The sequence below is a fragment of the Haliaeetus albicilla genome, chromosome 16 (genome assembly GCF_947461875.1).
Source record: "Haliaeetus albicilla chromosome 16, bHalAlb1.1, whole genome shotgun sequence".
NCBI classification, from domain to species: domain Eukaryota; kingdom Metazoa; phylum Chordata; class Aves; order Accipitriformes; family Accipitridae; genus Haliaeetus; species Haliaeetus albicilla.
In genome coordinates this window covers 13,307,082-13,332,712 of record NC_091498.1, presented here as the reverse complement: position 1 = coordinate 13,332,712, position 25,631 = coordinate 13,307,082, and the positions used below count along the sequence as shown (strand labels likewise).

General features: G+C 43.7%; 1 protein-coding gene across 24 annotated transcripts in view; it reads right to left on the bottom strand.

Annotated features, from left to right (window-relative positions):
- TSPAN4 (tetraspanin 4) overlaps nucleotides 1-25,631 on the bottom strand; it is a 488,885-nt gene that overhangs the window by 227,261 nt on the left and 235,993 nt on the right. For 19 of the 24 annotated variants that reach the window (XM_069803556.1, XM_069803562.1, XM_069803561.1 and 16 more), the window contains one exon: nucleotides 8,597-8,676. Coding sequence is in view for 19 of the 24 variants with exons in the window: in XM_069803548.1 (XP_069659649.1) it covers nucleotides 8,597-8,676 (80 nt within the window). In the remaining 5 variants the exon portion in view is untranslated. Of the gene's footprint in view, nucleotides 1-8,596; nucleotides 9,206-9,739; nucleotides 9,841-25,631 lie in introns of those variants that run through there. The other 5 variants (XM_069803553.1, XM_069803566.1, XM_069803568.1 and 2 more) reach the window with 4 other exon arrangements.

Here is a 25,631-nt window from a genome sequence, read left to right as displayed (position 1 = left end):
CATGTTATTCCAGCAAAGCCCCTACTGGGGGAACAACTAATACTAGCAAAAGCACTTTTTGCCATTACAGCCTACACCAGTCCTCTGAACAAAACAAGCTTTCTTGGCACGAGCACAATTTTGCTGGTGTAACTGCAGTTTACGCAAAGGCTTTGTAATCCCACCGTAGGCCTGCCACAGTGTCATTTGTTAAGTCAATTAAGTTATTTGCTCCTAAGTGCTAAGCCTGTTTTAAATAAGAGACTTAAGTTGTTTAATTCCAAGTGTTGCACCCCGTGCTGGCTGATCATCATTTAAGTTGGTCACTGTGACAAAGAAAAGCCATGTAGGGAAAAAGAAAGTGAACTTCACACAGAAAAATAAAGGGCAAACTGACACCTGCATGAAGGGCAGGTGGTTGGTTGGGTTTCCTTTCCTCACAGCACTGTCTTCCTTGTTCTCCAAGTCTCAAACTAAATCCTGTTAGGCACAGGGGGAAGCCTGCTGTCTATCTGAATGGAGTGGGAGCAGACACTTGATAGTTTTACCAACAAAGCATCTAGTAATAACTACAAGCAGAAGCCAAGAAAGCTCACTCCCACTGTAAGTTATATCCAGAGGCCTCTACATTATCAAAGTCCCCATGGATAGAGCCAGGAATGATATACAGAAAAAAAAAGTTCCTCCCTGAACACCTCATGTAAAGAAATGTGTAAGCATGGGGTGCTGGAGGAGAAAAAGCATTAAATAAGAGCCAGCACAGATTAATCGCTACGCACAATGAACATGCGTAACAAACAAAATCAGCACTAGTAAATCACTATCATTTCGCGGTCATCAGATGCGGTGTTTACAGGCATCACAGAGGATGACTTCTGAAAAAGGAGTTTACAAAATACAGCTGGAGGGGAAAGGGAAGCTTTAGTAACCAGGATTTTCCCATGAAGGATAGATTGGGGTGAAAACACAAAGATGCTTGTGAGAAGAGCAGATAATCAAGTATGGCATAACATGCAGAGCAGAAACAAGAGTAGACAAAGTATTAATATAATAAGCCAGTGTGGATCAAGCTGATCTAGATTTACAGCCACTCCTAAAGTGTACAGATCAGAGGGACTCCAAGAATAAGATGACACAGAGCAATAGGTGCTGCTGCACTATTTTGAAAGTACTTGAGAGCAAACAAAGGTATCGTGGCCAAGGAAAGAATAAAAAGGGCTATATCAGCAATCTGGAAAAGCAAGCAGAAAACAAACAAACAAACAAACAATCCCAACAAAACAAACACCCAAAAGTCTTGAAGGTCTTTGTATAAAAACTTACAAGACCAAGTCATTCTGGTCCTTTGTCCTTGTACATCAACCTTCTGTCTCATCCAAACTACTATTTCAAATGTTTGGCATCTTTAGAACAAGCCTCAGTTGAATCTTGTTAAATTATAAGGTTCTGCATGCATTCACACTTGAAGCAGGTTGGGAGGGTTTTTTGGAGGGTGTTAGTTTTTCTGTTGAAGACAGATTTAAGATGTGTTACAGTATGACAGTCTAATTACAGACTGCAATTTCAATTTCATTTACTTCTGTTGCATCCTGTGATGGTTTAACGTTTCCTGGAGAAACAATTACAGGACAGTACTAAGAAATACAATTTACTGTCTCCAATCTGCATGAGTATGCAGAAGTCATTCCATCCAACTCCACATTTCATTTTTGACCTAGCAGTGCTCACTTTACACTATAAATACCAGAGAGAAGTGTCTTTATATATTTTATATAGATACTGTACATTATTCATACAGTAACTTGTACAGATTTGCTACCTTAGCCAAAAGTTATGTTCTAAATAAATAAATCACATAGCAGTATTAATAGCTATCATGTTTGAAACAGTAGTGCCTGGAGACAAACTGAGACTGGGATTTTATTCTTCTAGATACTCTGTGGGTAGAGAGTTGCAAACAGCCGCCTGTCCAAAAGGCTCATACTCTAAAATAAAGGCCGAAAGGAGGTGAAAAGGATCTAATACACAGGCAGAATGAAGTGTGAGGTGACAGTGTATGTTGCAGCAGTTACTCTGACTTCGATTATAGCCTCTATGATGAGAAATCGCATGTAAGAAAGAAGCACTGGCTAGTCTTCAAAAATCTTCAAGACAAAATATGGAGGAGGAGGAATAATGACAGAAATTATCTCATTTGCCTTTTGTCTTCCTCTGTATAGTTCAAAGTATTGGCTGCAATAGATTTAGTATCTGTCATTGTCCAGAAGAGGGAATAATGTTTGCAGCCATTTCGCTCATTGCTTTTAAAAGGCCAATCTCTCCAAAACTGCAACGTGCCATATCCTGTGGGTTTATCCACTGGTGGGTTTCCTCAGTCTTTTGTACTACAAGTAAGTCTGAATTAGGTACAGTGGATATACTTGACAGGAAAACTTATAAGGCAAGGTGCTTAGTCCTTGCCAATACTCATGGCCAAAAAGTATATCAATAAGTTAGCAAACCCACCTAAAGCAATGAAGCTACTCTTTGTCATGAGTAACGGAGGCAGGAACTAGTCCACAGCGAGCAATTTGAAGATGGTATCTATTATATAGTCAACTTTAAGGCAATTTTTTTTCCTCATCTATTAAGAGCCTTCTGAGCCTGATTTCCTAAGGAAAAGAAGATTATGAAATTGAACTGTTTTGGCTGAGTATCCCACAAATAACTCGTGAGTCCATTTGTCACTGTTAGCCTGATTTGACAGATATGCACCCTTTCAAAGTCATTAACTTCCTAAAGGTTTTCAGAAGCTATGCATTTAGGTAGCAAATGTAGCCCTTAGCAATGTCAAGATAAGACTCCAGCATGATCCCCAACCCCTATTAGATATCAGAATCCATGCAGGAAAGAGACTGTATGAATGGCACCGCTATGAGGAAAAGCTCTAATTGGTGCCCATATAAATCAGACATCAGGTAATACAATCATCTCTCTCACACTTGGTATCAGCCCTCAATAGTTCCACTTCTCATGGAAATGCCATTTTTTGAAGTCTGTAATTCCCATATCAAATGACTCTCCTTTCTTTAAAAGCAATGCTCCTTAAAAATATATCCTCACAGAGTCAGAGTCAGAGATAAGATGTCAATCAGACTGAGCAGTTTCTGAAGGAGGGAAGTAACAAAGGAGAATTAGAGACTCAGAGGCAGTTAGAGAAAATGACATTCTGGGTAAACTTCCCATGGTTTAATTACACAGAAGCAAAGCCTGTATTGCTGTTTAATCAAATTTTTGTTTGTCGTAGATTATCCACCTGTTATACACGTGAAAATACACAGCCTGTCTTATTTCTAATCAAACTGTCTTCTCACAGCACCACCCAACTGGTAGACATGTGACTGCCTTCCCTGCAGAACAGCATGCAGCAGCTCCAACTGATAAGCTCAGCTCCATGGGATGCATGGCAGCCCTTGCCTATCAGAGGAGAACATGCACAAATAATGATGATGAGATGGTGGGCCTGCTTTTAAAATGGCTTACCGCTCTATTGGTAATTTTTTTTTTCCACCAACTTAAGACTGCAGCCAAGTATAACTACAAAATGATTGCTGTCCTCAGCCACTAACAATCTGTAGAGTTTCTGGGTGTTTTAGCCATCAATCTCATTCAGCTGACTGATGGAGGATGCAGATAAAGGACAAGGAATCCAATTCAACAAAATCAGCTTCTTCTCTCACAAAATTCCACAGCTTTGGGAATAAGCTCAGCTAACAGCTCCCCCCAAGCTAACAATGTCAGATGGTTTCCCAACGAGGTACACAGAAATGAAGAGACACCCCTCTGCCTCCACCCTCTGGCTGAATTTGGCCAGGATCACTCAAAGACCATCCAACACCCCATGCTGCATTTTCAGATGAAGCTGTTCCTTTTTCCAGCTGCCCTGCACAATCAGTCTTCCAGATATTATAAACATTTGGATAGTTCTTACAAGACATATCTGTGCTGCTGAAGCTGAAGTGCAAGGAAGGAAAATTATGCCAGTAATGAGGGATTTCTCACTTTCATTACTTCCCCCTCCTTTCCAATTACATCCAAGTAATAAAGATGGACTGCTGGCAGTATCACTAGTGCACCAGGCCAGCAGCACTCATTAGTGCAGAGCTTCCCAAACTGTGGTCCACGAACCATCAACAGCAGCAGAGCCAGAGCAAGAGACCCACAGCTGGTCCCTGGAATCAGATTAAATAGGTTCTTGGGTTGTTTTTTTTCCCACACAAATTCTAGTGCATCCAGTAGTGCTACCAGCCACTTCCTTGGCTCTGTGTTTCCATACATTTCAGATTTGCACTTTGTGTCTCAGAAGCCAAATACATCATTCTCAGGGCTGTATCAGTTGGGAATTTTATATGGACCAAATGGCAAAACAAAGTGCCTTGCCTCATCTCTTCAGGGAGGAAGGTGGAAAGCAGAGCTCCACCTGCTCATCCCAGCCATAGTGTGTCCAGCAGATGGCAACTCCCAAGTTTTCAGGCTACAAGAGAATATTTCCCTGGGTCTTTGGGAGCCCACCTGCTGGAATTAGTGCATACAACTTTAGTATGTTTTAACAATGGAAAGGAGACACATACACAGAAATGATTAATGTTAAGTTTGATAAATAATAAACTTTTTTGCCTCCTTTCTTTTTGTTGCTGTCTCCTCTCTGTAACTAGTCTTCTAACAACAGCATTTTGCAAATTCTGTCCTCTACTGAATTTCTCTATTGGTTAAAGCATTACCTGAAGAGTCATATATAGGTATTCTGTTCTTTGGTGAGCAAATTGCTACCAATCTAGCTAGTTTTCTGTAGCACTTCAGGAAAGCAAGAGCCACTAGAAACCCAAGTACAGTTCTCTGCATTTCTTTTTTTTTTGAGTCTTGGAAGTTTGGGAGTTAGAAGTCAAAGAAAGTGGGAATGATGGCATAAGCCAAGGGGGGTTAAGGAGATGATATTGTTCTTTCTATAGCACTCTCTCAGCCCTTAGGATGTATCTTACCTTTTTTTAACAAAAAAAAAAAAAAAAAAAAAAAAAGAGAAGGCAAGCAGAGCCTTGTATTACAAGCACAGAAAGAAAATAGTTCATTTTACTGACTGTCATAAAGAAACTCTGGATGTTTGGAGGACAGAATGTGGAAAACAAGCATTCTTCCCTGGGTATTTCACAGTGAAATACAAATATTTCATTATGAAATAAAAATATTCTGCTTTGCGATCATCTGAGGTGATCTTTAGTCTCAAGGGTTCAGCAATTCAACAAAAGAAAATCGAAGTCCATAAAAATGAATGAAGTCACCAAGTATTATGTATCAGGTGACAAGAGTTATTTCGGGAGCTTACAAACCAGTAGAGTGATACAATGATGGCTCCTCTGCATCTGGCAATATTCCAGGAAATGGCCTCTGAATGGCAATTCCCATTGGAGTGGCAGCGTTGCTGCCTAATAATATTTTGCCCATGTTTCAGTACCTTAATACCCCAAAGTAGTTGCAAATGCACCACAAGCAATTTGTGCAGGACTCTTCATGGAGAAAAGAGCTATTCTAGGACTATCAGAATTTTTTCTCTACATTAATAGCTGCTAGTCTGTTGTACCAATGGACTGATTCAGCACCAACACTGACAAGGCACCTCAGCCTCTGACAGCTGTGAAGGAGTTTTGTGTTCCCTTCAACCGCTGGAAAGGGGAGGAGAAATTTGCTCTGTTTTCACAGTTATATGACAGCTTTTAAAAATTTTACAGCATGAACACAGCACCTAGTCCAATAAAGTTTACCAGGAACATTTAAAATCAAGGTCTCTGAGATTTTGTTTCCTATAAATTCACCAGACTTATAAGAAAAGGGTCTTTTCCTCAGAAATGCAGCACTAATCCCACAAGAGTTGCAGAGGACTGAGGACTACTTTCCTGCCATGTGTGGGAAAGATAGCTGAAATTACTGGGAAATAGGCTGTAGGGATGCACTAAATGGACTGGAGTTAACGAATAGGAACAGGAAGAAGAAAATGAAAATATGATTTCTGAAGGAAATTAAAGCCTTTGCTCAAAACAATAAAAAGCAGGAACAACCTATAATAGGCATTTAATTCATTTAATGCAATGACTGCTCTCTATACATGGAAATAACTGCAGTTTTTATTTGGAGGTAAAAGCATGAAAAAAAAAAAAAGTCCTCTTCCTACTTACTATTGTCTATCACTAACCAACTACCTAGAGAAGGGTGGAGGGAAAAGGTGGAGACAGCAAAACTTCCGTGAGCATGTATGCAAAGAGAAATCCTGTCTTCTTGCAGAGATGCTTCTCCTTTAATTTCACAAAGTAAAACATGACAGATAACTGACAACAACTTGACAAACAGAACAGCATCATCATCAACCTGTAATCATTCCAAAATTTTTGATCACTAGAAATGGGAATTTTTTTCTGCTTTTACTAAAGATAGGTCAGCTTAAGCCAGTACTTTTAAAAATCATCTCTTTTTAGTTACTTTCTCCACTGTGAGAAGGTGACGAGCTGCATCTATTATAACTACATGCTGTGTAAACCTCATCTGGACATGATCATCATCAATCACTCCTGCTGTGCAGGTAGCATGTGAAAGGGAAACAAAACAGAAATCGTGCTGCAGTATTTGACACCACCCACTCCCCTGCTTGTATGCTTTAGTTCTTGAAGAGCGCAGTTGGCATATGCTTATTCTCTCTTTTTGGGACCCCTGTCTTTTTTCTCCCTCTAAGCATTTGAGAATAGCTTTAATGGTTTCAGGGGAAAGACAAAAACCTTTCCTTCTCTCTCAAAGGACTAAGGCTTTCCTACTGAAAAGCATGCCAAAGATATATTATTATGGGCCATCTTGCCTTTGTAAATACACATACATTACTTACAGCAGTACCTCTTCTTATCATATGCATATGCTTCAGTGGAAGATGAGTATTGTAAAAGGAATCAGAACGCATTGAGTATCCTTTGTGGCAGTGCCATGCATAGTCCTGAAAAGCTCTATTAATGCCAGCATCCTATTGCATTTCTCTAGCGCACACTTCAACCAGCTGTCACTGCTATAATCTCAACCAGGGACAGTCAGTAGAGGCACAAGGCTTAAAAGAGCAAGAAAGATAGTGTTTGTCTTTTTCAGAAAGGTCTGGAGTAAACTGCAATAAATATTAGACAATATTTAGGAATGCAGAAGCAACCAGAGTCAGAGTTGAAAGACAGACTGCAGTCTTACCAAGACTCTTTCTACCAGCTTAACTAGGGCGTAAAGAGAGCACCCTCCTTGTGTTTCATAGCTCTGGTTAGTACCATGCCAATTCAGTGCACTTGCCCTAGTTTATCATATCATGACTCCTTGGTATGACTCAGGTCAGCAGAAGTTGCCTGCACTTTGTGTTTTCTGATGCACCAGCACTGCAGCATGCCTGTTTTTAAACAGCTGTACAGCAGCACACACTAGAGAACAGCTCCTTCCATCACACTCGCAACCCTCCATGTATCTCTGACAATTCATGAGAGCACAGACAATCAGTAATACAGACATGCTAACATCCAACTGCAAACACACACCCCCTCCTTAAGTGCCAGGACAGAAGTAGTATCACTTCACAATACCCCTTATTTCCCTCAGCATGTTAATAAATCACTCTGGAAGAACAAGGCATTTAAAGGCACCTTCTGAGGACCTCGCAACAGACCCTCACACATACAAATCTGGACGAGAGACTTTGAACTAGAAATCACTTCCTCCCCTCCCCAAGCAATCATGCTACTCCCTTTTTTACAAGACAAACAGCACTTGTAACCTGAACCCCCCCACTGAGCTTCTTTAGTCTCTGTCCACAGCCTGTGCTCCATTTCATGGCAGTGAAATGCCCAACCACCCTGCTGTTGAGAGCCACATCATTTATTAAAAAGATGATGCGGATACGCACACCCTTATGTCCCCATCACGGTGTCCTGCTGACACACACATGCCTTGTAGTGATTTGATAAGTTCTTGCCACAGAGTAGCAGCCCCAAAAGTGAGAAGGGCTCTGGTCTCCCTCCACCCTTCAGAGCCATATCTTCAGGGGCGAATGTCAATGCTAGGACCCATCACTGAGTGAGACAGAGAACGATCACCTGGAGATTCTCGATACAGGCTTTAATGTTGTGATGTACCAAGTGCGCCATCCATGATACAGCAACGGATGTAAGCATGTGCTTGACCTTAAAGTCATGGATGGCCTCAGTGATTTCACTAAGGCTGTGCAAGACTTTTGAGGCAAGCACATGCGAGAATGAAAGATCAGGGCAACAAAACAAGCATACAGCTCTCACTGGAACAAAATGACGAAGGCATTCATGCAACTGGCCTCTAACTCTTTTGCCTTGTATCACGGTGTTGGAACACAGCTGAAGGCCAGGAAATAAGAGGGTGAAGGAAACCCTTAGTAGGTTGTCCACACAAATTAATGAGACCACCAAAAGGGTCGCCTAGGCACCACTTTGTTCAACTTCCAAGTTTAAACTTCTAAGTTTAAATGCAGCAAAAAGTTCACCCTCCATCTTACTAAGCAGACACAAACACAACCATCTTGCAGTTTCAAACATGTACTCACCCAGAACAGGAGGTTGAAGACAAACATTAGGTACTTGATACACTGCAGGCAGTTGTGAGCCATGCTGCACCTCTTCAGTTCTAAGAGAAAAATAAACGAGAGATCCAGGTAAAAGACAACGTACTTGTTTCCCTTGGGAGACGTGTACTTAGCCTTGGTGGCCTTAGGGCCTGGGTTGGTGTGGAATCCAAAAAAAGAGTTGCTGGCGGCCCCAAACTGGCCACCATACATGCTGCTGTAGCGACGAAAGGCGCCATTTGCGAAACTGTAATCCTTGCTGTCCAGGGAAGGGCTCCTGTGATAGGTCGACTCATCGGTGCTAGACCTGCGCATGGTGGCTTCAGCTTGTCCCGTCGCAACTGCTGCTCTGACAATCGCTGGTTGTCAATGGCGTGGGTGAAAGGTTTGTGATTTTCTTTCCTCCTCCTTGCTATAAATCCCCTACTGCTTTGCACCAGCTGTTCTTTTGTCTGCCATCCTGTCAAGGAAGTTACACGTGCTGTACGGCAGCAAAGTTGGTGAACTGAAGTCTGCTTAGCCAGGAGTTAGGGAGCAGCGTGCTTCCACATGAGAAAGACTTCTGCACAAGTAAACATTCCCTCCGGTGTCACGATCGTCCCTCCCGGCCCACCCCGCTACCAGAGAAGAAAAAAAGAGAGAGAGATATACTGTACCCAAAGCAACGAATTTTAAAAAAAGGAAGTGTGACCTCGCTTGGCTCGCAAATGCCATATAAAACCCCAGCTCCGCAGGCCACACGCAGACAAGAGAGTGCCGCTGCACACGACTCGTGGGCAAGGGCAGCGATCATCCAGAAGGCAAGCAGCTCCCGCGGCCCCCTCCTCTTCGGCCCATCGCTCTGCCCCGAGACGCTCGGCTCACTTTAAGGATCCCCGTATCCCCTTCGTGCGGAGGGAGCCTGTGGCAAGCCAGCCTCCGAGCTCCATTCACAGCGCGGCCGCCACTCCTCCGGGGCTCCGCGCCAATCGCGCTCCCCGCCCGCCCGCATCGCCGCGCCCCGGCCCGGCCCCGCGCCTCCCGCCGAGGCCGGGGAAGGGGCCGCCTCGCCCGGCGCCCCCCGCCCGCCCCTCCCCTGCCCTGCCCTCCCGCCGCCTCTCGCAGCCCCTCCGGCACCCCCCCGACCTTTGCGGTAAGCAACCTCCCCTCGGGCTCGGGAGGCGGCGGGCGCAGCCTCGGCCCGGCGGGGAGGGCGGCGGGAGCCCCCGCCCGGGGCGGGTCTCGGGGCCGCCCGGCTCTGCCCGCCCGCGGTCCGCCCCACCCTCCGCCGGCTCCGAAACTCCGAGCACGGAGACGGAGCCTGGCGGGCGGGCGGCGTGAAAAGGCGCTGCCCGGAGACGCAGGCAGCGCTGCCGAAGGAGACGGCAATAAGTAACTGCTGTAAAAATCTCTCGGGCGCTGGGCGCAAGCGTTCGGGGTGCCGCGGGGAGCGGAGTCAGCACGGGCCGTGCTTCCCTTGCCGGAGGCTCGTGCGTGCCGCTGCGGATCCGCCGCCAGGGTTTTCCCAATTCGCTCAGTCCCACGGACTCATCGCTCAGCAAAATGTACAGCCAGGTCATTTGCTTCCCTCGCAGCCCATCTCCCCCTGTCCGGTAACTCGCCGATTGGCATCGAACTCCGACCCGCGGGGAGCACTTCCCTAAAATCTGGCTGCTCCCACTGCCAGGAAAGACTTGAAAATCTGCCACACACAACTTTTTCAGAAAGGAACAATCCGACCAAACCTGTGGCAATTGCTGTATTAACAGTCAGGAAAGCAAGACTCATTTACCATCCCTGCCCCAAATTCTCTGTGTGAGTAACTCACTTCGTCTCCATATATGCCACTTCCTCATCTGTAAGGTAGGATGGCCTGCCTCTGCCTTCCTTCTCTCATCCTCTCTCTGCCTTATGATTTTGACCATAAGCTCCTGGAGCTAAGTGAGAAGATGGCTGGCTAATATTTTTTAAAATCCTTGCCCCAGCAGAGAATTAATCAAGATGAAAATAGGTTTCTTGCATGAAGCGTCTTGCCAGTCTCAGCACAAATCAAGAGACATAGGCACCAATTAATTAAAGAACAAATTAGTAAAAGTAAAATGAGCTGGTTTTGCACACAGCCTGAGCAGTTCACCCTTGCAAACCAACTTCTAATTCTGCTAATTTACAAACTGCAGAGCTAGAGTCTAATTATTTCCCTTCATTTCCTCCACAAACTATAAATACACTGGGCATACCTGGTGCAAACTTTAGAGAGAAAGAACTTGAGCACAAAACACAAGGGTAATAACTCCTGCGCCATCTGTTTTAACAACTTTGGATGACTTACAACTTTTCCACTTTTTAATTTCCCTACCTCTAAGAACAGAGATACTTCATAGCCACGATGGAGCTCGCTCTTCTACTCTTCCTCCCTCTTTCCTGCACAGTATAAACTCTGTCCCCAGAAAGAAGTTCTCCTTTCCTAGAACATGAAGATAGTCCCATGCAGGCAGGTCTGTGCTCAGTCTGAGCTTCCAATACACCATTTATTTTTCCTATGGCAACAAACAGTTCTGCCTCCAATCTTCCTCCTTGTCTGTATGGCAACTTTACCAGATTGGCAATGGAAACCCAAAGGTGAATCAAATATTTTCTATGTCCCCTGTCAGTATACAGAATTGCCTATGCACAAAGCTCTATATTAAATGGTAAAAAGAAAAACTGGGTACAGCTCTGTACACAGATTATATTGAAACAGTGTCAGGTCAGATAATCATTATTTAACAAGGGTGCCCACGGTATTGCAAGCACGTAACAGAGGCCAGTTTGGCATATTTACTGTAAACTAGACATCTGAAGGCTCAAAAGCAGCTCACTTACTGCTATCTGGATAAGAAAAGGGGTAGAAATTACTTGATTTCACCTTTCCTTAAGGCAAGAAATTATCAGTTCCCAAGAGAATTCAGTCCTTAATATGGGGGGGAATAATTTAGAAAGCCAAGATCTGAGGTAGAAGGGAGAGTTTCTAAAAGCTGCTTTTAAACAAAAAATAATAAACATTGACACACAGTGGGTATATTTCAGACAGATGCAGAAAAATGCATGAGGAAGGCAGAGGTCCCACACGACATTTACAATAAAGGGTACTTTCACCCCAGCCTCCTTTCAGCAGCATCCCTTAGCACACCTCATTGAAATGACAACTTTTCAAAGGCACTTTAGTGTAAAATTTAGCTCTCAAGTCATTGCTGTTCTTCTTTCTCACACCAATATCAACAGCTACTTAGAAAGAGTCATTTGGGATACAGGCATTGTACATCTCTAGAATCATTCTTTTATTAAATCTTCCACACCAGGAAACCCAGTCAGAGTCACTAGCCTAAATGTGAAAACCTTGAGATAGCAACATTGCACCGGCAGGCTAACCACAGCTTGGCTGACATGCTTATACGAAGGAGCAAGACCCTGCATGGGAACTGGGGAAAAGCAATAAAAAGAGAAGGGCTGATGTACTCTACTTTTGCCCATCCCTGGTGGAAAGTGGATGAGAGGGGCAGGGACATGCTGGGACCCGTATCAATATTTAAGCCATTACAATGAAGTAATACTTAGATGAACCAAGAAGAATAAACCTGAGAAGTGTTGCGTCACCGGGCCATTATGCCCACAAGGTTTACTCAAGAGGCAGGTGAATCATAGCTTTCACAAAACTTTTTGTTAATGACTGAGGCTAAAAATCACAGCCCAGACCTAGTGACCTCTGTTCACCTCAGCTTTGCATCTACTTTTTCTCTCCCCAACTGCATGTGTATATTCCCATCCTGTGGCCAATTCATATTGATTCCTCTACACAAGAAAGCAAGCACTGCAGTCTCACCGGCAGAGGTTCAATTTGTATTGATTCTGGTGGCATGCTACCATTTATGTTGTAACAACTCCGCCCTTGCTGCTTTGAGTGGAGGGCTGGTAACCTTCAACATCTCCAGCCAAAACCCTGGCCCTGAAAGAGGAGAGGCAGCACTCTAATGATGTCAGATGAGCTCCAGGCAATAGACAGAAACCGTAAAAGGTTTGGGCATCAGGAACAGATCTGTTAACTGCATTATCCCTCACACCCCTTCTCAGAACAGCCTCACCCAAGGCTTCAGCCTGAAGGCACACACCTACTTCTTCAGCCCATGCTTCCCGCCTGCCACCTCACCCCGCGCTTGCAGCCACCGCAGGCCCCACGCCACACTTCCTACCTCCCTTCGCCACGTCTACTCCCAGTTCCCCCACTTGTCCTCCTGGCCGCGACAGGCGCTCGCGCTCCCCCCCCTTGCGGGGCAGGCGGCCATTACCCGCGGGCGGGCTGCTCACGGCCCCGCTCCTCCTTTGAAGCGGGCGCGGGCGCCCGGGCCAATGAGGGCGACGCACGCGGCGGAAGAGGGGCACGTGGGCACTGGCTGGGGCGGCGGCCGGGCGGTGCTGCTGGGCCCGGGTCCCCGCCGTGCCGAGGCCTGAGCGAGCTTTGCGTGGGTGCTCCGAGCTCGAGTGATGGCCGATGTGTCAAAGCGTTCTGGTGAGGAACCTGCCTGTCCCCGCAGTCTGGGTGAGAGCTGCTTTCCAGGCCCTGCTTGCCTTGGCTCCTCTCGGTGCACCGTGTCTCTCCAGAGCCAGCTGCTGCTTTCCCTGTTCCCTGTCCTCCTCATGCCCTGGTCTGTGCGTGACACCCCTGGACCCAAAGGAACCCTCAGTTGAAACCACTGGGTATTCTGATACCGCTTTGGATCACGCCTTCCTTTTATCCATTTTGAATACTGCTCTCTTCTGCTCCATGACTTAACTCTCATGATCACAACGTGCCAGCCCCTTCAGGTCACACAAAATGCAGCCACTAACTCACCCCCTCATTAATTCAGTCTCATTAGCCCTTTAATGGTTGCACTGGCTTTCCGTCTACTAATGTCTCTTGTCACTGTCTTCAAAACTCTGCACACCTGCTCCATCCTCCTAATGACGTAACCCAGTTTGCATTAACCTCAGTAGCCTGTTTGCGAGCATCTCATGAGAACTGTTAAGAAATGATCCACAAAATAAAACAAATTTTAAAAAATCCTGCTAGAAGCTATTACTGAAATATACTATATAAATACAGGGTATATATGTGACAACTGCTCCTGTTCTGCAACAGGGGAGTGTGCAAAGGCACGCACATGAGAGGTGATAGTGTTTCCCAGTAGTTTCAGCGAACAAAATGCCTACGATCAAATATTACTACAACAGAGGGAGCTTTTTGCGGGTTATTAACTCTGTTCCACACCACAGCATTACAATCAGCTAAGGGTGATCAATTGATAAATATACTCCAAATGGTTAACTTCTTAATTTCATGTACATACAGAGATCACCACATAAAAGCATTAACCAAAACTGTTTGGCATTGCCTGTCCCCTTCTTCAGCAACGTGCCTAGTGAGCAATTCCTTCTCTCCCCCCCTCAGTGCACTCTTTGCAGCTCCTGTTTGGTTACATTTGACTCAGCAATGCAGGCTATGTAAAAAACGTACCTCTTCCAAAGACTAAGAGAAACATTACCTCTTCTGAATGGAGGGTGAACCAAAGTTCAGGGCCAGGATGGCTGTTTCAGCTAACAGGAAAAAAACCTTGTGATAGAGTCTTTGATTTGTTTGCTTTTGTATATTCATTTTGCATGAACATAAATGTCTAAAAGCGCAAGGCAAAAGGGAGTGAAAATATGATTTTTTAACCTGACAGCCTCACGCTGCTGTAGGTCTGCAGTCTCTGCTCAGCCCTGGCCAATACTGTTTAATATCTTCATCAATGACATGGACAGTGGGATTGGGCGCACCCTCAGCAAGTTTGCAGATGACACCAAGCTGAGTGGTGCGGTTGACACACCTGAGGGATGGGATGCCATCCAGAGGGACCTGGACACACTCTAGAAGTGGGCCCATGTGAACTCCATGAAGTTCAACAAGGCCAAATGCAAGGTCCTGCACCTGGGTCGGGGCAACCTCTGGTATCAATAGAGGCTGAGGGATGAAGGGATTGAGAGCAGCCCTGTGGAGAAGGACTTGGAGGTTCTGCTGGATGAAAAGCTGGACATGAGCTGGCAATGTGCGCTTGCAGCCCAGAAAGCCAACCATACCATGGGCTGCATCAAAAGAACCGTGGGTCAACGTGTTGAGGGAGGTGATTGTTCCCCTCTACTCTGCTCTGGTGAGTCCCCACCTGCAGAACTGCATCCAGCTCTGGGGCCCTCAGTACAGGAAAGACATGGACCTGTTGGAGTGGGTCCAGAGGAGGCCCACAAACATGATCAGAGGGCTGGAACACCTCTCCTATGAGGAAGGGCTGAGAGAGCTGGGGTTGTTCAGCCTGGAGAAGAGAAGTCTCTGGGGATACCTTATTGTGGCCTTTCAATACTTGAAGGGGGCTTATAAGGAAAATAGGGACAGAGTTTTTAGTAGGGCCTGTTGTGACAGGACAAGGGGTAATGATTTTAAACTAAAGGAGGGTGGATTCAGGCTAGATGTAAGGAAGAATTTTTTTATGATGAGGGTGGTGAAACACTGGAAGAGGTTGCCCAGGAAGGTTGTAGATGCCCCATCCCTGGAAGTGTTCAAGGTCAGACTGGACGGGACTCTGAGCAACCTGATCTAGTTGAAGATGTCCCTGTTCACTGCAGGGGTGTCAGACTAGATGACCTTTAAAGGTCCCTTCCAACCCAAACCATTCTATGATTCTATGAATGTGACTGGGGGACCTAGGTCTTGAGCCAGCGCTGTACAATTACCCCTCTGCATTTCCATCCACAGGCTAAGCAATGGAGAAATCTAGTGACAGTGTCCCTGCATGTCAACCCTCTTTCTGACAGCCCACACAGAGCAAAGCAGCAACCAAAGGGTTTCCTCCCTAAATCCTGCTCTCTCCTAAAAATTCTCATTGTGCAAAGAGCCTGTGCTGTCATGTGTTGCCAAAGGCTTTAAAAGAGGCACGAGTGGGTCAGACTTGGAGCCATAAAGACAGTTCTTGAACCAAAAGCAAGACATGTCAAAGCAGCCCCCTAAGAAACAGGTAAACCAAACAATTCTCAATCCTACTCTGGGCAGCAGGTTCCCCAGCTCAAGGAGTATTACCATGGGGCTGTAAGCGGAGGATCTCTCAAGAACCTTTTATTGTAGAAAGAAATACGAATATTTTTTTTAACAAGTCAAGCAGAAGAGAGGATGTTTCACTGAAACCTCAAACTTATCGCCTACCTAAGAAGATCCCACACCTTCCCTTTTATTTCCAGGGTCCTTGCTTGTCCATTAGCAATTTCAGTATCTGTAAAAGGCTATATTTGCTGGGAAGTGGTTGAGTCCTGGATTACATGGGCAGGAGGAGAAAGTCAGATGTTCTAGAGATTTCCTCAGCTAATACAAAGATATTTTGATATTCACAGTTGTACCTGCAACTCCTTTAAAGATCTACTGATGCCTCCAACAAAACTTTGAAAAAATATTCCAGTCAGAAGCAATTTCACTTATATAGCAGACTTCAGGGTTGGGTTTTTTTTTTTTCATTTTTTTTCATTTTTTTTCCTTTATAAATAAGGAAATTTGCATGGAAAAAAAGGATCTTCAATACTTAATAGCTCATCTCCTTCTGCTCACATGCCACCTGAAGTCATGATCTTTGGTTTATGGCATAATTAGTTGCTATGGAAATAAGATAATCATAGACACAGACAAAATATTTTGGATATGATTTGCAATACTCTTTATTTAAGCCTGTGCACAGGTTACTTTTGCAGAAACCTCACAGCTTTTTACATGCTCTGATCTGCATAACAGTTTTCATCAGTTCTGCCTGTGCATCCAGAAGCACTGGTATTGGTACGTGCACTACTCACACTGAAGGCATTTCGTTCACCCATATTTGAGCATCTACATGTTCAAACAGTGATGAGAGCATACATGCATGCAGAAGAGCTGGTGCCAAGTCAGACTAAACAAAAAAAAAAACCTCTTTAAAAAATGAGTTGGGATTGGGCCCCAAAACCCTGTGCACCACAGAGCTCCCTTGCTATTTGTGCTTTCTGGGCTTTTGTCATCCTATTCTTTGCTAATGATTTCTTTTGTCCAATAATAAAAAATTCAAGTAAGGAGATTCCCTGTTTCCCCAGCAAATTCTGCATATTTACATCCTGGACAGAGAGGATTATTGCAGCAGATGAAAGACAAGCAGTGCCAGTCACTGAACTGGAGAAGCAGAAGCCCTGTTCCTCTGCCAATGCCCTCAGTAATAAAGAATGAAAGAACAGAGATAAAGAATCCATCTGACACCCTATACAAGGTGAGTTGTGGCCCAAAGAAAATCTTTGTCAAGACCTATCTTTGCAGTGTCAGCAGGTCTTAGCAGCACGAATGCAATTTATGTGCTAGTTTTCTTAAAATCAGGTTACTTTCTCTAACCTGAGAGATCAGCTGATGTTCAAAGAAATACCACTTCAAACATACACGTGGTACTCAGGATCTTTCTGTCAAGTATAAAGCAATCAATCAGACATGAAACTCTTTAAACTACATAGTTCTGATAGTTTGTGAAAGCAGGTATTTTAAAGCAGAAGCAAACAAAACAAAACAATGACTTTGAAAAATTCAAAGATTCATTAATGTTCCCTAACTAGTGTCTGCCTTCTAACATGTTCATGGACTTTTCCTTGAAGATTCAAAATGGATTCTCTTCTTGTCTTGCATCCTTAAAAACAGGGGTAGGGTTTTGCAAGCATATGAGCGTGAAGCAAAGTTCATATAACCATATTTCAGCTCCATTTCCAAAGCACTTGAAGACCCAGCAGCCTTCACGGACCTCACAGGGATCCGAGTGCTCAGCACATTGAGAATCAGGTCACGGAGAGCCCATTTCAGCAAAGTACTCAACCAGAGTTTTCACTGCATTGAGATATTCATGTACTTAAATAGTAAAGCACACACTTAAATGGTATTGTGAGTGGGATTGTACATAAGCATGAGAAATGCAGTGTTTAAAAGGCTGCAGATCGAGCTGGACTCTGTATACAGCTGCTGTAGCGGAAGGAATTACTCCCTGAGCACGCATCTTTGAGGCTACTGCTTCGCAGATCTGCCTGCAGAGCTAGCTGGGAGGTGCCTTCAGCCAAGACAAGCAAAGTTAGCTCAGGTGGTTTGAAATGGGGCAAGGAGCTCTCCTACCAGCAACTCAGTCAACAGGTGTGAGCGAGCCCACCAAGACCTCAGGGCAGGCCAGAGAAGTGATCCTCTGCTGCTGCTTTGCTGGGTCTGTGTCTTTCTCTTCGTAACCAAAAGACCTCAATTTGCTCCTAGCTCCCTTAGCTTCCTTCCAAAATCCTAGCTTAAAGATAAATATACTTCTTTTTCCAAAAAAGGACTGAAAATAAAACCCCTAAGGGAGCAACAGATGTCCTTTTCATCTTGAAAGATAATGACTTCTTGGAATAAGCAAATGGACATTATTTTTTATGACATGGAAGTTCTGTCACACTAACTCAATGCATTTCTTAAAATGCAAGCTGTACTGGAGAGAGCTTAAAATTAAAACTGAAGTATAAAAGAGCCTGCAGCAAATTAAAAGAGTATTTGAAAGGGAATAATAAAAAAAAACACGAGGTAATGATAAAATACTGATATTAAAATGGAATGGACCTGTACAAAGAAAATGCAACTGGCTATATGTAGTTTTATATATTATGTTATCAGCTATTATTCCTTTTCTTGATGTTGTAAGGAATCACAGGGCTTATATCATCCCACAAAGTAAAAGTAAACAGCAGTGGATCTCTTATCCCTGACATCTCTGTAACCATTCAAGCAAAAAGAGAGGAGCTTCTGCTGTGCCATCCACCCCCCCTCAAATTTGGGTAGAAGCACAAGCTTTGGCTTTCTGCTTTGCCATTCTGAACATTCGTAACAGTGAACAGTCAAAAATAACTTCAGAAGTGCTACCAGCAGACATACTTTCAAATATATTTTTTGAACAGATAACACATACAGGTAAACAATTTCAAGCAACAGCCTAGGATTTACACTCCTAAAAGACATATTAGTGAGTATAATAATGATAATGCTTGAAATAAAAATGCTCTTTTGGAAGAAAGAGTATCACCTGCACTGGAAACCATATATCTGTATTTACTTGTTCACATCATCACAATCTGTCTTTTTTTATATTTCACTGTCAAAATCTGTAAATAAGCTCATTTCCGTAAAGAAACGTACATCTACACAGAAGGAAGAGGCACCTGTATTTTAAGGCCACACAGATGTGATACCCTTTTTGCAAAACATACCTAAACTCAGTTACCAAAGATAATACAGAGGCCCTAATTCAGCAAATTTGAGTTGTCTAAAAAAAATGAGAAACTCATCCCTGTTTATTAAGGCGCTTAATGCTATTTAACTTTAATGGTGGGGCTTTGTTTGGACAGAAATAAGGACTTAACTTAGAGCTTTAATGATAAAGAATGAAAGATAATCAGTGCCTGAATTTAGATGCTCTCATTGAGAAGGTACTTCCAAAGTATCTGTTTAGTCTTTAAAGTCATCACCTGTTTTGCACACACTGGCCAAGATTCTGGATTTAATCAAAAACAAATTTGTGCCTAAATTTTACCTGAGTGTTTGTGTTCAGTGTTTCCTATTGATTTGCACTAGGCTTTCAGTTATTCCTACTCTGTAAGAAACATTTGGCTCAGGACCTTTGCAAAATTTAATCCTGCTAAATCTAAGCCCTAGCATACATTAAACTGCTAAAAATGCAAGGTCAACCTCTTCTGCAGTCTGACCTTCAAGCAGTTTGTTTACTGTGTTATATTTATGAGGGATTTTTATGAAGGCAGATTTATATACTAAAAAATTATTTCTGCATCAGATCACCAAGAAGCCAACTGAAAGGTGATTAGGAGCATTTCCACAAAAAAAGGGTATCTATTCCATGATGGTTTTCAGAAATGGCAGGGAATGCAGAAAGAAGAACCAGCTCTCATGATTTCTGTATTCTGCATTTCTGCTTTTAGACAGGATTTCTTATTTGATGGGGAAAGAGGACATCCTCAGAAACATCTTTACTTTACACATATTTCCAGGTATCTGAAGACCATATTAAGTTTCTGCATAGCTCTGGTATTGTTAATGTTATTTCTCTCAAATAATGCATAATTATGAGCCTATAAAACTTTAATTAGATGCTTTATAGCCTTTTACAAGTGTCACCCAAACCTATGCTGTAGGGTAAACTGTACTTTTAATTTCTATTTGTTATGTTTGCACTGTGCAAAGAGATTCATTACAGTAAAAGCTAGCTATTATTTCTTAGAAGACTACACAAATTCCTTGGTCAAAGTCTGTCTGGATAAAGCAAACAAATAATCATTTTTGTTTGCTTCCATTTTGCTTGGAAATAGAAAAACTAAACAAACTGTAACACAACTCTACCAATTCCTATAGGGGTCAAACACTACAAAGCCAAAACCGTACCTCTGCTGCTTTCCAAGTGCCAAGAATCAAGATGCTGAATGTATTTGCAAGAGCAAAAAGTGAAAATACCCAGAAGATAATTATACTCACTGCCTGGCTCAAACAGCATACTGTGTTTGGAGCCTGATCCAAACCACACTGAAATCATTGCAAGGTGCTCTTCCAATCTCAACACCTCTAAAGTCTGACTGCTCTTAGTCCAGGTAAATCTTGGAGCAAGCTTCTGTCCCCACTGATGCCTAGATATTGTTGTGAGCAAGACTGCTATAAATTGGTCATACTCAAATAAGATGGCATTACATTTTTTTATGCAAGACAGAGAGGCAGAAGGGTTGAATCCAGCACTGCCTTCAACTCGAGTTAATTAGTTGATGAAGGGTCTGCTGCACACTGGCTGGCTCCACATCTGTGGACGATGACACAATCAGCAGAATGAAATCCATACTTAAAAGGTCTTGTCTTTTTAATCCTAAACTACAAATCCCTTCAGCACTGTGGAATGGGATTTCATTATTGATCTGTTTAAGACAGGATAGGTATGGTAAGTATGGCAGCACAGACGTAACAGGGCACTGAAGCTGCAAGAACTGGGAGGGGAGAAGGGCTGACAACCTCACCAGAGCCTGCAAGGGCTCCCTGCTGGCCTACCAGCTCTGTGGGTCAGAGAAGAGGTCCCAAAGGCATTCTGGACACTTGTTCCTTCAGCCAGGTCTTAGACCCTGTCCTACGGTGAAATGTGCAGCACCTTTCTTGCCTCATAAAATAACCACAGGAAAAATTTCAACAGAAAATACCCCTTTCAGACAAATTTTTAAAAATGCAACCCAAAAGAAACTAACAAACGTCCGCTTATCAATAAGCAACTGAAACTAGAAAAAGCTCTAGCAGTGTGAAACTCCCCTGGGTTGGCACAGTGAGGGCACACATTCTCCACTCCTACGCTCCTTGGGAAACAAACAGGACTTACACCGCTGCAGTATGCTGCACCTGGCAGTCTGGTGGCAGCTATTAGCCCCACTATGAGTCCTAGCATAATCCTGGCCTGGCCTTAGCTGCTCCTCCAACAGCAAACTCCACTAGAAAGGGAACCAAGCCAAAGTTGGCTGTGGCCAGACAGAGGTGCAAATCTGATCTTCCTTCACAGAGTAAGTTACAGATCCTGCAAACTCATGCCTCATGCAGCTAGAATCTGACAGCTTCAGATGAGAGGAATTTATCATTATTATTTTGGTATGAGAGCAGCTCTCTGATTGCGGCTTGACAACTTGAGTTAATTAGTTGATGAAGGGTCTGCTGCACACTGGCTGGCTCCACATCTGTGGACGATGACACAATCAGCAGAATGAAATCCATACTTAAAAGGTCTTTGGTCTTTTTAATCCTAAACTACAAATCACAAAATCCATATAACAAAACCTGCAGATCAGAGGAATTACACAAGAGGTTCCCCTTTCCCTGGCCCTTGGGACAGTCTCGTCTCTGCTGCTTATTGAAGCTCATAAACAGACAGACTTGACTTCAAAAGCATCCTCGTCTCTTCATGGAGTCCCAACGGTTCTCAATAATAAGATAACTAGTTTGAGCTCAACCTGGCAGTGTTCCCTTACGGCTGCTTTCCCCAACAGGGAAATACCAGCTCGCAGGTTTTCCTCTGCTCCTGCCAAACAGCAGGTGGGACTTACCCACCTTGTCAGAGAGATTATGTCAAGATCATCTGGCCCCACCTATCAGAACAATGCACAGAGCCCACGTGCTATTTTGCATTCAAGTTTGGAAAATGTTAAGATTCTTACTAAACAGTCAGCTAAAATAGTATGTGATGCCATAATGTCCCGAGCTCCCGAGAAGTGGTGGAGAAGCACAAATGGCAGGGAAAGCTGGCTGGAAAGTGATCTACCTGGGGCTGGAGCCACAGAAAGCCACTAAGCAGTGAGGGACAGGGGAAGCCCGCTGCCTACTGGGAACAAGAACAGGCCATTGCTGGTAGACCAGGAGCCTTGTATCAGTGGGAGCTACTGCAGAAATCCAGCTGGCCCTCTGCCAGACTCCACCTGTAATTACACGGCATAGCTGTAAATCTTTCTGTGGCCCTAGTTCTTAGCATGGAGAAAAGCATTTTTTTCCTCTGCCTTTCATATCTACATTTTGCACTTTTCAGGGCACAGCCTGCTTCCATCTCCCTTTTTACTTATCACCTAGGAAGATAAACTGCACTTCTAGGTGCTCTCTTAAAACACATCAAAAGCAAAAAAAGAAAACTCCAAGAGTCACTGGGCATGTCTGAAATGTGGTCAATCAGAGATTGCTGGAGAGCAATCAAGAGAAAGGAGGTCACTTCCTTTAGATGAAGACAACAGAATTTCAAGACAAGCAGCTCTTGTCACCAGAAGCAATGAGCAGAGTGTATAACTCAGCAGTCATCTCACCTGGGCCTCCTGAGTCCTGAAAGGGGCTGCAGAGAAGGGCACATAGCTATAGGCACAGGAGCCAGTATTTACTGATACATGCATGACAAACAGAAATGGCTGTGTTCAGAAGCCACTACAAGACTTTACTAGTTTAATTCTGGTGTGTTTTAATCTTGTTTTATTCATCCACACAAGGACTCTGTTGACCGTGTCTGCATTCCTCTAACAGAAGCATTTCAGTCCTGGATTCCTGCTTGTCTACACTTCTTGAAGTACCATAAAAGCAGATGAAGATTTCTTTTGAGTGTTATAGGACTATTTCCACCCAGTTTGAGAGCAGCTCAAAGGAATTGGCTTCAACAACTTTGCCATGATTTAAGTTTATTTTTTGACCATGCTGAGTTCTGACAGAAGAGAGGCCCCAGTGAGAGCCATGCTTTATTCTGCCTCCACCAGGATGCTATTGAAAATCTTGGGATGAATCAGAACAGCACAGGTGCTGCACACAGAATTTAAAAGCAAAACATTCTGCTGCAATAATACTTGAGCATTTAGGGAACCTCAAAGACAATTTTTTGTTATTATGCTCTAAACAAAAAACCACTTTCTATGTTGACATTAATTTCTATAACACAGCTTTAAAAACAAAACAACCCCCAAATTCAATAGACTGTACCCAGGATGGCAATGCCTCAAAATTAGAAGCAGCACGTTGGCATTTTTCCCAGAAAAAAAATATATACGTGTGTATACACACAGGCACTTTTTATCTTTTGCAAGATCAATGAAGCTCTGGGGCTTATTCCCACCTCACTCAGCCAGAGGCAGGGACAGGCTGGTCTTCGCAGTCCATAAACACTTAGGCATGAGAAGGAGTTTGTTTACCCGAACAACTGTGTGTGTGCATTAGAAGTCGTGAGCAGCACGGCGCTCTCAAATCCACGATGCTGCAGCCTTATCCTTCCTATCCAAGACAGAGACCTTAATTTGAGGGGTGCTTGTCTCATCTCACTGCTTCCAGGACAGAGTTATCAGACTATTAATAAGCAAGGTCCTAACAGCTGGTTGATGAGACTAAAAGAATCCCCTTGGTCATCCCCCAGCCAGTTGAGAACAAATCCCTGCACTAGCAGCAAGGTTAGCTAGGATTTTTCTGTGGGATCAGGTTACAGAAGCTCCTAATCTTAAATCCTCCACCAAACCTCCTATGATGATGTCTGCAGTTTTGTCTGAACCAGCAAGAAGCGTAAGTCAATTCTTGCGGTAACAGGGCAGAAGAGATGCAATTCCACACATACCCTTACACACTCTTGAAGAGGCATCTGAATGCTGTCCAAAAATTAACTACATGGCATGACAAGCTCTGACAATTAGCTAACTAGATGGCTTGATGGCTAGGATTTTAAATAAGGATCTTTCAAGGGGGAAACTCTGGAACAGGCAGTGCTACTGTCATAACAGTCTGAGCTGTCATGAAAGCATAACACCACTGAAACAGCCCTACGGGCTTCACAACTGCGACTGCAATGGAAAGAAAAGATTCTGGGAGAAAAGGATCTGTTTAACTGCACCCATACTTCATGACCATCATCAGGACATCCCCCCTTCCACGAGGGCTGGAACAGAGGAGGGCTTGGGTCTTCTCCAGACTACAGCTGGCCCCCATGAAGCAACAAGGGAAGCCGGGACCACCACCTGCCCTCAATGGGGCTGGAAGAGATGCTCTCGGTCACACCACATGGGGCAGAGGTCACCGGCAGGCCTGCAAATACAGCCAGTCCCCGTACGGTGTGATAGCAGGCCCAGTGCCCTTGACACCAGGTAGACTGAAAAATGCGCTGCCTCCAAAATCCCCCGCATATCCACTCCAAGCAACCTGACAGTGCTGCAAATCTGCCTCATCACTGAAGGGGAGTTTTGGCAAAGGGCTTTTGCTGCTGCACATCATTTGTGCAGATTTCTCTGGTGGCTGCTCATGGAAATCAGTGTTTCACTCACACAGCCCTCATCTCTTTTGGGTAAGAAAACAACACTCCCACTTTCTCAGTTTTCTCTGTTTGTATGCAAAGGGAAGAGATGAAGAGGCAAGGATTTCGGGATAGTAAATAACCAGAGTGACTTGACAGCAAGTAAATCAGCACTTTATAGTGTTCATGGCAACAGCTTTTGGCATCACAGGAGAAAAAACAACTCATTACACAACAAATAAACTACGATCTTGTATTTACAAGGCAGACTTTCAATGCAGCCAATTACTGTGTATGTAGTGGTGACTTACATTGGTGGTCTTACATTACCATTTACAGATCATCTATGAGATGACTGGGTTTTAACAGTATATAATTTTTTATAAAAAAGGATCAGGGAATCTATTAAATAGGGAAGATGGGTTTCAGTGGAAGCTGGGTGCCTGTTTACCTTCTATTCACGTGAAAATCTTCTGTCTCTTCACAAGCCTGTTGCAAACATATTTGTCACAAAAAATGTTGTTGCAAGTATTTGCTTCACAATTTGCTTTTCTCCTCTGATATGATTATATGCATTAGCTGGCAGTTTCTTTTCCTTGACTGGATTACTCCCTGGGCCTTTAGGTTTGAGGTTGGTTCTGTTATGTACACTTCTGATGAATTTTTATATATATATATATATATTAATAAGCATGTGTCAGTGTATACACTTTCACAGAAAATCAGAATCTTAAGAACTTCACTGATACCCCTGATAAATGGATAATTTCATGGTTTTTATGTTTATTTTAAAACTTTTTATTCTTGGGTTGGGCTTTGTCAGGGTTGAGCTGCGACCTGCCAGCTCATCTTTCTTCTTTAGAATCAAGGATTAAATCTCTATCTAGATAAGTGCATTGAAGCGCTCTTCACTTAAACTAGATCTGCTTTTAACACCATATGCTAATTAACCATTGGGTTTTGATATGAATTCCTCAGAGGCTCATGCTCCTCAGTCATGATTCAGACATATAAGCAAGATTCTCAGCCACTGCAAAACAACTTAACTACAAGGAAATCAAAAGAACTGGATGGGTTTACACCAATTGAGAACCCAGCCAACCGTCTTAAAATTGCAGAGGCTTCCACTCAGGCAAGCATCACTGCTGAAGTATTTCTCC